General features: G+C 43.5%; 1 protein-coding gene and 1 long non-coding RNA gene across 8 annotated transcripts in view; one reads left to right on the top strand and one right to left on the bottom strand.

The window, feature by feature from the left end:
* Positions 1–10,049, bottom strand: part of PTPRM (protein tyrosine phosphatase receptor type M) — a 442,831-nt gene extending 432,782 nt beyond the window's left edge. For 5 of the 7 annotated variants that reach the window (XM_021525188.3, XM_021525183.3, XM_021525187.3 and 2 more), the window contains exon 1: positions 9,604–10,048. In XM_021525188.3, coding sequence (XP_021380863.1) covers positions 9,604–9,676 — 73 coding nt within the window. In that variant the 5' untranslated portion in view covers positions 9,677–10,048. Of the gene's footprint in view, positions 1–9,603 lie in introns of all 7 variants that reach the window. The other 2 variants (XM_021525180.3, XM_077784274.1) reach the window with 2 other exon arrangements.
* Positions 10,050–10,128: 79 nt separating this feature from the next.
* On the top strand, positions 10,129–11,219 carry LOC110467843 (uncharacterized). The gene is made up of 2 exons (XR_002464927.3): positions 10,129–10,462; positions 10,581–11,219. It is a non-coding gene; the product is annotated as an uncharacterized LOC110467843 (long non-coding RNA).
* Positions 11,220–13,491: the final 2,272 nt, after the last annotated feature.

Here is a 13,491-nt window from a genome sequence, read left to right as displayed (position 1 = left end):
GGGAAAACTGAAGCTACCATTGATTTTTTCTAAATTGTTTTGGGGTTCTGAGCTGCCACCCTCCGTTCTTTTAATGTTTTGTAAATGGAAATTTAACAGATTTATCAACCATGTGGAAAGAAAAAAAAAAAAATTCCAAAATTCCAACTGCTCTGGACGGTCTGAGGATCTGTGAAGATCCTCATCTATGTCACAATCAAATGCCAGAGCACCGAGTTAAATCTGGATCTCCCACACCTATGTGGGAGTTCTGATCCCTAAGCAACTATTAAACCAGATTTTTTTCTAATGTGTATATATATGTATATATATATGTGTGTGTGTACGTATACACATACACATGTATGTCTTCATTATGTCCTCCAGGGGTGTGGTTCTTATTAGGCAATGTTATCCCAACATTTTATTACATATCTTAAAACAGTTAAGGAAAAAGAGGCATTATAAAAACTCTATTAACTTCCAAATTAATCATCAGAACACTGTTGTTCCTGAATTACACTGATTGACAGAAACATCACAGCAATTACAATATGCTTTATATAGTCCCAACAGGTAAGCAAATAGTGTCAAACACCTTGAAACAAAAGTACTTTCTTTCAAGTTTCTGCCACACCTTTGAGCACACTCTGAGCAGGCTGTACAGTCATTAGGAAACATTGGACTTCTCACAGTGAATGAGAAAAGTGGAAGATGGAAGAAGCAACAATGAAATTTTTCAAACTAAACAAATCTCTAAATCACGTAAAAAGAAAGAGCGACTGTACCAAAATAAGCAGCTACAGAGGAAAGTGCTATGTCTGCTATGGCAATTGACTTTCATGTTTGATTTCAACTGTTCACTGAACTGTTTCCTAGAACAGTAAAAAGCCAGGAAGGTAAAAAAAAAAAAAAAAAAAAACAGAAGTGAGACAAACAGAAGTTTCTATGGAGGTAGAGAACAATGTGAATCCTTTTAGGAAACCTTCACCTCTCCTTGAGATATAACCTGGAAACACTCTTTTTATCAGAAACTATGAGAAACTCTATGCTCAGGAACTCTACCCTCAAAATTTATGTAGACTTGGTAACCAAAACTTTAAGATGTGCATATAGCTGACCATTTTTTTGGTCATGAACTACTGCATCAGAATGACTAAGCATCAGCTGCCAAAATTAAGGAATTATTTGGCCATAGAGGGGAAAAAAAAAACACAACCCCTCTGCTACCACCTCTGTATCAAGTACACCATGAAAAATGCAAAGGTCTGCCAATGGGCAGTAACTCATCAACTTTAAGACAGAGGCATACAAACTAGTACACAGATTACAGTCATATACATAAGAATGTAACTGCACATATCAGGGTGGAAGTTATTTACTCAGTCTAATGTATATTCACCAGGAAAAAATAAAACTTGAATAGCCACTTAATTTATCTGTAACAATCCATCCAGCAAACCTTAAGTATTACGTTACCGATCCACTATTTATCCATCTGAAAGTATACAGAAACTCCTGTAATATCCTTCTCAATCTTATGTTAGAATCTTATCAGCACAAATAAACAGTTCTTTCACTTAATGAGCCTACATTTATGTACTACAGAATTAAAACAAAGGTCCACTGACAAAAGTATTCTATGCACTACATTATTTATAAATAGCCCAAACCACATTTGATTTTAGAGTTCAGGAGAAAAGACATGACAGGATTCAAGATAATAAAGCACAATCTTTCTGAAAGCTTCCCAAAAATAACCCTGCCTTAAACATTAAAAAAAAAAAAAAAACCAAACAACAAAACAACAAACAAGAAAAAAAATCCCCCAAAAATATGCATGGTGGAAAAAAAAAATCTGCTCTAAAACAGGCATGTGATGCTCTATTTCCTTCTCCTAGAAGATGAAGAGCTGAAGTGATAAAAGAGGTAATTAGCTCTTAGTTATTCCAGAGCAAAAACACATTTCTAGTGATTAACAAAAAAAATGCTGTAAGAGATATTTATAATAGCTTAACTGTGAAGAAGATTAAAAAGACAAAAAGAACAGGGGGGAGCAATAAAAAAGCTAATCTACCCCTCAAAAAATTCCACTCTACCCAAAAATTATTGTTCTAAATCAGGGTAGATTACACGTTGGGGGTGGGGAGGGGAAAAACAAACAGTCATAAGCAAATTGCTGGGTTTACACCATTTTGCAGAAAAATATTAAAGATTCATTAACATCAATACATTTAATCGTATGTGTAAAGATAATCAACTATTGCTATGTAAAGCTGTCAGAAGACATATCTAAGCCTCAAACACATTATTAAAAACAAATGTGTTTAAAGATAATAAAAAATAATAAAACATGAATAATTATAAATTCACTCCTGTTTTCCACAAGTAATTTGTCTGCCTTTTAGACTTCAGAGTATCTTTTTACGTCGTCTTTTCTAGTGACTTTCATCTCTTCCATTCTTCCAGCAAATGCTATACCTTCTTTCCCATCTTTCCCCTCCAGAACACACGAAGCCTAACCTGTTTTCAGAACTTCTTCTTGCTAATATTGCCATGGTTTTGTCTGTACAACTGTGTATGTTACTTTTTTTTTTTTCCCCTACCATTGCTCCTTATGTGGCAAAGGATCATCGCTGAGCCATACACTTCTAGCTGAGACACTTCTTTCCTATTCTCTGCAGATACTGAGCATGGGTATGTATCAGAGGCATAAATACACCTTAATTTTTATTGTTATTTGTGGATTTCTCTCTCAGGGTTCCTGAGGTCAGGGTGACCCCAAGAGAGATTGTAAAGAGTCTTTGCTTCCCTAGCCTGAACGCAGCCAAAGAAGAGGTCCTGGAATGCTTTCAGTTGTTTTTTTCAAGGTTGTTTATTTCTTCTTAGCTATAATATTTTCTCTCTGATCTGCCATGGTCCACCTAGTACAGAAGCCATAACAGTCTCGCTTTGAGTCCTGGGTGGCTCCATATTATATGCTCAAAACTACATGTGTATGTTTACCATTTCTTCACCAATTCCCATCACCTGCATTAGACAGTGAATCTCTACCTTAAACCAATAGAAAAGTGTCACTATCACAGCAAAACATGGAGGACAAGAAGAAAGGAAAGAAGGCTAAGACATGCCCAGATTCCTCCATCTTGTACCCCCTTGAACCCCATTCTAAAGATCCCAAAATTCAATTATTTCCACCCTGTGTTAGTTCAAATATCACATTACTAAAACCCCTGTGTCTTCTAATTCCTCATCCAGAATCGGCAGGCTTCCATGGGCTAAAATTGAAGCCATAGATATTTTTGACTTCTTGCCAGGGTCTCTGAGACTCCTGCCAGGGTCTCGAGACAGCCAGGCCAGCCAGAGGGATGTTCTGGACTTCGACATCCCCTCACCTCTTTGCACCAAAAACTCCTCTTTGGCAGCCCTGCTCATGGCCCACCACATGCACTGGAAAAGGCATGGCAAAATGAACAGAAGAATTACAAGCCCTACTAAAATCAACCAAAATCCAGTAACTAAATTCTCTTCTATAACATCACTAAAATCCCACACCCATGAAAAAACCCAAAGTCCATGATCTTTTGTGGGTGAAACACAAATCTTTGCCCAGTCTACATCTTATGTGCATCTTCTGCTCTGCTTATGGAGAGGTCAGCTCTTTCTTGCAGTTGGTAAAATTCCATATTCTTCACTGAAATGCATCTCGACTCTGCACTTGTTAAAACACAAACAAACCAAACATCCCCATGGAGACTGGAGGGTTCTTTATCAATTCTGTTCTGTAAAATTGCATAAAGAAATGAAGCTAACAACATCTTTGTTATAAACATGAGCAAACATCAAGAACAAAACAATAAGAACAGAACAATGCATGTAGTAAAGAAACTAACAACAAATAAAAATCAAACAATATACAATCAATATCACATGTAAAATCACACAACTGTCAAACACTGCAACACTGAATTGTCATCCCAGAGTTTGCAACAGCTGACAAACCTTAAAACAACAGAGATTTGCAGAAAATATGTCTGGATCATGCTTTTCCAAAATTCACTTTGAGGCTCAGCTGTCCTATATAGTCAAATTGCCAAGCCAAAAGGACTTGAATACTTTTTGATGCAGAAAACATCTGGGTCAATCACTCCTCCAAGTAGAGCTAAAGCTTGGCTATAGCCTGAACTCTAATTGGAGGATATCACTTAACACATTATAAAACACAAGTCTTAGAAATAACAGTTGTGAGTTAGAACCTTTATGATTAAAGACTTATCAAACTATCAAATAACTGAATCTTTCCAAAATTTCCCTCAAGATAGAGACTCTTCAAACACAGCAAACCTTTTCTTCGTAAATCTGAAAATTTGAAATCTGAAATTTTGAACCAAAATCTGGACAATGAAAGTGTGAAGGAAGATGAATTGCAGCTGCATAAAAGATTGGATAAAGAAAACATATGAGTAGTTAAAAAGTCAAAAGCAGGATCCTGAAGAGACACGTCTTGTAAACAATCACACAAAGAGATAGTAAAACACATGAAAACTGACTGTAAATATTATAACAATATTTTAGTATCTTAATAATAATTCTTATCACAAAAATCGGAGAACTCACATTATATGATCAACTTATCAACAAGAAATGTTTGAAATAGTTTAAGACAATCTTTTTAAAGCATTCATATAACATTAACAACAATCACTATTTATGTTAACATTGCCTACAAAAAACTTAACAATAATCAGTATTTATCTTATTATCTATAAAAACTTAATAATATTTATTTTATTATTTATAAAAACAAAAAAAATATTACAAACTCAATACCAGCAATCCATCTGACTGACATTTCTCAAATGCTCTGTTTTTAGAGACATCCCTGGTAGTTAAATCATTACTAATACATTTATCTTTACACTGTGGTTTCCACCCATTTTCATAGTGCTGCCCCTTCTTTGCATCTTGGACAATGGCTCGGTACTGCTGCATCTTCTCTTGTGTTTTCTCTTGTAAGAAATGGGGAAAACGCTGTTGCGATTTTTGCTGCAATGCTGCGGTCCGGCCAGCGGCGGCGCTGCTGCCCGCGGCGTTGCGGCTGCCATGGTAACCGGGAGGGGGCGGTGCCGTGCAGCGGTCCGTGCCCAGAGCCGGCCGCATCCTGCGCGTCACCGCGGGGCTGTCAGGGGATACGGCCCCGCCGTCACCGCCGCTCGGCCCCGTGCAGTGCTGCCGCGGTTCCACCGACCCCCGCGGTCTCCCCGGCCGGCCTCGCACTGTGCCCGGGCTGCTGCTGCTGCTCCCGATCCCCCTGCACCCCTTTAATTGGTGTCAGGTCCTCCCCCCCCACCCTGATTTTTCAGCGTTTCTCTCTCCTGGAGTTCGCAGGATGATGCCCCCCCATCCCACCCCTGTGGTGGGAGTATATGCTGTCTGCTTTTCGCAAACAAACCCCGCGGAATTCCCTGAAATTTCTTCCAATTCTTCCAGCATCGCTCTGGCTCGAACCGAAAGTTTCACAGCCGTTTCATCTCTCCTTGCAACTAAATGATAAAGATGCGTATTAACTTCCTGCCAAAATCCTGGCTCAAGTATCACCCTCGGATCCAGACTTCCACCATGTTCTTATTTTGACTGATCTCACCAAGAACTGTGCAGTCTGCAAAAGTCGCTCCGGAGAGTTTCCTGGTCTCTGGCCAGCAGGTAACAGGTAGAGGAGACCCCGCATCCTTGAGCCGCCTCCGTTCCAGTCCGAATTTGCAGCGGTTTGCTCTCTGCAGGGGTTCAGGTTGTTCTCCTTAGGATTTTTCTTCTCGGTCTAGGGTTCGATGCCTGATGTTCTGTCCAGCTGGTGAAGCAGTGCCTTGGCTGACTCTGCCCACCCAGAGGGACGCCAATATGCGGATTCCTCTCTCTCGTGGTTCCTGAAGGTCAGGGTGACCCCAAGAGAGATCCGAAAAGAGTCTTTGCTTCCCTAGCCCGAACGCAGCCAAATGAGGAGTCTTGGAATGCTTCTGATTGTGCTTTTTCAAGGTAGTTTATTTCTTCTTAGCTATAATATTTTCTCTCTGACCTGCCGAGCTCTGGCTTGCAAGGAGGCCATAACATTCTGCGTGCCCTCTCGGGTGGTGTTTACCTTTTATATCAAAAGTTACATATACTGTGTTTACAATTTATTACCAATACCTAACATTTATATCGTACAGTGTGTCCCTTCCTTAAACCAATAGAAAAGTGTCACTATCACAGCAAAACATGGAGGACAAGAAGAAAGGAAAAAAGGCTAAGACACACCCAGATTCCTCTGTCTTGTACCCCTGAATTACATTCTAAAAAACCCAAAATTCTACTTTTCCACGCTGTGTTAGTTCAAATATCACACTACTAAAACCCCTGTGACTTGTAATTCCTCATCCAGAGCTGGCAGTTTTTCATGGGCTAAAACTGAAGCCACAGATGTTTTTGACTTCATGCCAGGGTCTCTGAGACCGCTGCCAGGGTCTCGAGACAGCCAGGCCAGCCAGAGGGATGTCCTGAACTCCAACACTCCCTCTGTAAGAGTCAGGCTGTAACCAAGAAGCACCAATTTCAGAATTCATTTACATCTACCTGAATACGAATGCCTTCATAAAAACACAATTTCCAAGTTCTATTACACATTTCCTTGCTTTCAATTTCAGCTCCCCGTTTTTGTAATTGACAGAACTCATCCCATCCAGACTCTTAAATTTATGGAGCTCAAATATTTAAGTTTACAATGTCTATTACAATATGTAAGTTTACAGATCCCTTACAGGAGTGAATTGCTTTCTCTAGCCTGAATAATCTACCAAGCAGGTGGATGAAAGAACATGGCGGTGTCAAGTGGCGTTTTCTGTGACTGAACACCGCTTTTCAGGAACTTAAGTAATATTAACATTCAGTCCTCAATGAGACCAACTACGTAACATTTTGCTAAAATTATAAACAAAACTAGCTAAATTTGGTGTGCTATAGTTAATCAGAAAGAAACCAAAAAATAGTAATAAAATGCAAACCCAAAACTAATCTTGCAGAAAGAGTCCAGCTACTTTTAAAAACTTAGGATAAGCAGCACTGTCCATTTAAGACAATCTTTTCAGTAATACCTCTTGAATTCATTTCTTGAGATCATTTACTTCTTGAACTGACGAATCCAGAATTTTAAAATCTTTAGTTAAGGACTCAGAGAAAATCTCATTGTTATTAACTGTTAAGCTGCTTCCAAAAGATTACTTGAAAGCTCCCAGGCCTTAAAAAGCCAAGATCTGATCTTTCAGTAAGATTATTTTCTAAATAAGAAACTCAAATAAGACAATAGCTGAATGTAACATTAGAACCAATCTTTGTGAAACAAATCAGTCAATTTAAAAAAGGGTAAAAATAAAAATGGAACTATAAATGCCACAGGCATTTAATTCACACACTGCTATTCTTTGCTTAGAACATGTGTGGAGTTGGCTTTGTTTCTTTTTAAACTTTTCATAGGCTAGTAATGTAATTCCCTTATGATATAAGGGACAGCTGTTATAAAAGATAACTACCCAACTCAAGGATGGATTTTTCTGTCATTTAATTTCTATGATGCTCATGCATCAAGGCTTTAACAAAAGAAATAGCATTTTTTCCCCCAAGCAAAAATGATACCCAGACACAAGCTTCATATGGTAAATTACAAAAATGGAAGTTTCATCAATTTTGCTCCAAGTGGCAAGAATCAACATTAAAAAGAAAAAATTATGTATGTACATCTTCACAAGTAATCTTTACCTTCAGTACTTAACATACATATACACATATAGGGAGAAAACTGGGCAGATTCTGCACCTCATGCCATCTTTTGCCATCTCACTGAAATGTGTGAATAGCAGCCTCCGTTACTGAGTACCTCGGAAGGTGTGGAATTGCACTCGTGGAATACCTGTATGCACAAGTCATTGAATTGTTTGTGGCTTACAGCACTGCTCCCTCCATAGCATGTCAGGTAAATTAATACGACAGATAAAAATCAAAGAGTAATGTGGGATTGTTCTTCAGCCACACAAACAGCGCTTCAGACCTTATCCCAGTACACTATCAGCACATCTCATGCACAAGCCATTTAAATGTCCAGAAGAGCCACCCCAGTTTAACTTTAAACAAAAAGACAGTTCACGCAGGTCAGCAATGAGTTACGGATTTATCTTAATAAACCAAGTGCTCCCACTGAAGTCTCAACACTAGACTTCCAACATTAATGAGTTGTAGAGTGAATATAACTGAGCCCAGTTTCATAATTCGCTGCACAGCATACTCTCCTTCTAACAGGAGATCAGAAAATATTTCATCATTGTTACTTATCTCCTTGGAACAAAACATTTTTCTACTGGGAGATCTTCTGTCTCATGTACAGTAAAAATGCTCTCAAGAAGCTAGGGGAAATGCAGCTACGTATACAAGAGGTCCCTGGAACCAAATATAAAACCAGAATTTTAGATTTTTTTATGAAGTTCTAAACCAGACCAGCAACTCCCAGCCACAAAACTTGGTTTAGCTACACTGCTTCATAGATGGAACATGTAATGTGCAAAATATAAACTATTCTGCAGCCTGAGCAACAAGGAGTCAAAAGGATTGCTTCCCACCAGATCAAAGCACACTTCGCACGAGCTGAGGACCAGATGTCTTCAATTTAACGTGCTTTCAGTTGCACTAACTTCATGTTCGGAACAAAACACACCAAAAAGAATTCTGAAGTTACTCTTTGCAGTGGAGCACGCAGAACTATTTCACAATCCAAATTTCTGTCCAAAATTATGGGTTTCTCCAACATATAAATAAGACAGGGGTGCAGGCAGGGGACTCGAGACCAAAGTAACCATCTGCAGGTTTGGGGCTTCGCGGAACGGAGGAACGCCGCCGCTGATGGGGCACTTGGCGGGGCTCCTCCTGGCTGTGAGCGCCGGCACCCACCAGGCGCGGGCACTTTCTGCCCTGCCCTCTCAGGTGCCGCTCTGGGGCTGCAGAGAGCGCGGGGCCGGGCCTTTCCCCCGGCTCTGCCGGGTCTCACAGCCGCACCTCCGGGCAGCGCCGGGGGCGGGGAGCGGCGGGGGCCAGTGCCCAGCCGGGCGGGCAGAGCGGCGGGGCCCCGCCGGCCCCTCCGGGAGCACCGCAAGCCCTCCTTCCCCCGTGCCCGCCGCGGCGGCGGGCGGAGCGCCGGGGAGCGGCTCACCTCGCCCCTCCGCCGCCCGTGCCGGGGCAGCGGGAAACTTTCGGGAAGTCAGCGGCGGAAAAACGCAGGAGCGAGCCCGAGTCCCGCCCGTCTCTCCAGCCCTGCCCTAGGGCTGCCCGAGCCCCTCCAGCCTCTCGACCTTCCATCGGGGCGCAGGGCCGCCAGCGGAGCGGCATCCCGGCACCGCTGCTCCTCGGGACACTTTTTCCACCCCATCGACGCAGCGGTTCCAAAGTGTCAGACCCGTCAGGGGGATGGGAAAAAGAAAAAAAATATACAGAAAAAAAACAAAAACCCAAATCAAACCTCCAAAGCGCCCGCGCTCCCCCCTGCCCCTCCGCCGCCTGGCCCCCGAGAAGGCTGCCTGGCCTCGAGCTGGCGAACCGACTCCTTACCTGTGAACGTCTGCGCTCCCGCTGCCAGCAAAAGTCCGGCCAAAGTAACCAGGCAAGTTCCAACTTTCCCCATATTTCCAGCCCTTCCTCCTCCGAATCCAGCAAAGTGCCAAAGTGTTTGCCAAAGTAGGAAGCGCCCCTCTCGCCCCCCTCCAGTCCAGTGGGGCAGGCGAGGAGGGGGCAGCCGGACTCCCGCACTTGGTGCCCCGCGGGCTGTTCTTCCCTCCTCGCCCTCTCTCCGCTCTTAAGGGCAGGGAAGAGGGTGCGAAGTGGCCGCCGGCCGCCCACTCGTCTGCCTTCCTCCGGCCGCGCCGCTGCCCCGGGGGCTGTGCGGGCGCCGCTCGCCTCCCCCGGTGCCCGGGGGGGCACCCTTAATCGCGGAGCCTCCTCGGCCGGCGCCGCCGCTAGTCCCGGCTCAGCTCGGCTCCCTGACTGACTCGCGGTCCCCCCCGGCGGGCGGGCGGGCTGAAGGGAGCGGGGAAAGTCACGCCCAGCCGCCGGCGCCGCCGCTCTATCCCGCTAGAGGGCGAGGCGGCCGGGCCCCGCCGCCGACAGCAGCTCCGGGCGGCCGCCGCCGCGGGGTGAAGCGCTCGGGTCTCCTTCCCGCCCCGCTGCCCCGAGCGCCACTCGGCTGAGGACAGGGTGGCTCCGTGCCGGGCAGGATGATGTCGAAAGTTCGCGGACAGCGCGGGGGGAGCAGGAAACGGAACAAAAAAACCCCAAAAGAATCTCAGCCAGGAGACTCGGTAACTTCGCCGCGGGCCGGCCCCGGCCAGAGCCGCAGGCACTGAAGATGTGGCCGCCGCGGATCCCCGCCCCGCCGGGACGGCCCCCGCGGGAATGAGCGCTCCGACTCCGGGTGAGCGGTCTCGCCCCCGCCCCGCCGCTTCTGCTCCGAGCACCGGGTCAGGGAAGGGGAAGCGCAGGAGAGGGGGAGAGCGCCGGCTTTCCATAAGCGCTCCGGTTTGTTTGTACAGGCGGTCTGGAGCCTGTCGGACGAACTAGTTGGAGGCCACCGCTCAGCCTTCCACGGAAACCGCAAGCGTGAGAGCCCTGCCCGCACGGCGAGCGGCTGATACCGAGAGGAAATTGAGATGTAAAAGGGTTCTCCGGGCTAGCGAGGAGCGGCACTGTCGTGTACATTAATTGCTTCGCATTGGCGGGCTGCTCATAAAACTTAATCTTCTTGCCTAGCCCTCGGTAAGAGCCACCCTTCGCCGCTCCGGAGCGTTTCGGGAAGGGATCTCTGGGGAGCGCCCAGCCCGGGCCCCGGTTCAAGACACGGGCGCAGGCAGCTTTTAGTCCTGTGAGTGAAGAATAACGTCGAGAATTAGCAGAGTTAGTGAGGGAGTGATGGAAATAAAATCACATTAAAATGGCAATTATCTCTCATCATTTGCAGCGTGTGACTTCTGACATTTATCTCCGCGTCACGTATGAAATACAGCTGCATGACAGCCGTCTTCCCGCTGGGGCTCTGGCTCCTGGTGTCCATGGCACTGCAAAGATGTGTTTGCTGGTTTTAAAACAGTTTTAAAACTAAAGTGGAGTTGTAGAGGGTGGAAACATTTTTGTTGGTTCTCGCTTTCAAATAAAGGTTTTCCTTTCAATTGCAACTGTGGCCAAATTTAATGCCTTGTTTATTCCGTGTGGATTACTAAAACGATAAAACAAGAATTTAGATAATGCTGGTTTTAAGAGCTTGAGCTCAGGTTCTAGGTTCTGATTTTTCTCCAGCACAGGTTCTCTGTATTTCATGCTGCTCTTCCATGTAGTTAGCCGGCTTCGCTGCCGCTTTCAATTGAACTCCAATCTCTACCCATCCCCCATACAGTCGTGAGAGCTCCAACATATTTAGTGATTTGAGCGTATTCTGAACTGTTTTTACATACAACACACGAAGTCCGAGCTTAGGCACGTAGCTCTATCATTTCCAGTGATCGCCCAACCGTGCTGTTTTCGGGACGCTGCTCTGTTTCAGGTAATGCATCTGCGACTCGCAGTCTTCGCGAAGGGACATGAACTTCGGGATGTGGGGCTACGGCAGCTGCCTCAAAAGATAACGCAAGGGGGCAGAATAGCATTAATTGTTGTGTTTCCTGACGTCAGACTTCTTGTCAATAGCAAGTATTCTCTTAGTTTATTGTTTGCCTAGAACTTCAATCTTCTCCCGCCCCCCAAAAAAGACGTTGCCTTCATTCCCCGAAGTCTTGGTAACCTATGGGTGTCTAACAAGAAAAATTCAAAATTTTTTTTAATTTTGATTTTTTTTCATGGTTACATAATTGAGTTAATTTCTGTTTTCTTTAACAGCTGCAATTATAGCTTCCGAAAATTAGAAAGTATAGCTGGTCTAGAAAATGTATTACCTTTGTCGCACAAAACTTAAAAAACCTCAAGAAGTATCGTAAGTAATTTAACTTGCAACGAAATAAACTTTAAATTTTGTCTTCTGGTAGGTCTGCCACTAAAAATCCAGAAATGAGCAGTTACACCCACTAATGTTTATGCTAATGATGACCTCTCTCAATTCTGAATGTCCAGATGCACACGAAATCGTATCTCTGATCAGCCGTGCAGTGTGGTAAAGTATGGTGTTCAGACATATAACAGTATCTCTCCACCCTGTCTTTGTTCTGGGAATTGGAAAAATCCAAGCTTATATCCACAGCTACCTGATGTTAGTTTAGAGAAGGTGAGATAGAAAGTTGCTGAGTTCTGAGGATTACAGAAGAGCATTATAAGAGTGTTTGGTCATAGTCGCAGTGGGAGTGAGGCTAAAGTGCTTGACCTTCAAAAAGACAGCCAGTCTGCTTTAATTACAGCAAATCTAAGAAGTGGGTGAGCTCCAGGGAATTGCTAAACCAACAAGAACAATAGAAAACACAGGTCATGCGTGGCTGGTCAGGAATTGTGAGCTGTGTTGCACTGTGTTCTGTACTGGAGAGTGCATGACAACTGTCCAGAAGCTGTACAAAAAGAACTGGAGAAAAAGAATCAGGAAAAGACTAGACAAAGCCCACAGGTTCACTGGTGGTTTGGTTCCAAGAATGCATTCAAGAAAGTTCATTAAAGGCTAAGCTGTGGCTGGAGAGGGGATTGGAAGCATCTGCACGGGGGAAAAAAAAAGTACTTTGCTGATTGTTTTTCACTGACAAACAGACTTTAGATACCTTGCATCTGTTCTTGAACTGGATCACCTCAAAGAAATACCTATTTACAGTTCCCTACATAGATATACTTCAGCTGAGGACCACAGGAGTTTCCAATTATCACAAATAAAATTATTCCTGTTGAAGGGATTCAAAGCATGAGACAGGAAAACATGTAGAATAAGGAGAAAATCTGGAAATGGTTGTAACTAATTTGTAGATTTTAATGTACATCAATAGGAAATACACATAACCAGCCTTCATTGCAAAGATTTTGTTTTATTTTTAAATGTGAAAATTTTATACATCTCTCTGAGGGAAAATTAAACAACCTGATGATAAATTATGAATAATTACACTGTTTATTACATAAACTTCACTGGCAGAGCTGCCCTCTCTTCGCTAATCATTCTCTTGCAGAATATTTTCCCATATTCCAGATCTCTGAGCTACTTCTGGCAACTGATTTTTGAAAATTTCAAACTGAAGAAGAACTGTATTACTGGTTAGGGAGGTCTGATGTCCAAATACTTATCATAATGTGGAAAAAGGCCCGCTTAACCTATGTCAGGAAGAATCCTTTGGATAGGCACACATCTACATTTAACAATTAGATATATAGAATGTGTTTATTTAGCTGTTACCTTTAAATTGCCAGTGATATTTGCAGTGCTTTTCATTCTGTATCACCGGCACAAGAACAAGTAAACATATCGTGAATTCTCTGAGACATCAA

Source organism: Lonchura striata, chromosome 1 (genome assembly GCF_046129695.1).
Source record: "Lonchura striata isolate bLonStr1 chromosome 1, bLonStr1.mat, whole genome shotgun sequence".
In the NCBI taxonomy this organism is placed as follows: domain Eukaryota; kingdom Metazoa; phylum Chordata; class Aves; order Passeriformes; family Estrildidae; genus Lonchura; species Lonchura striata.
This window is presented reverse-complemented; position numbering and strand designations above follow the sequence as displayed.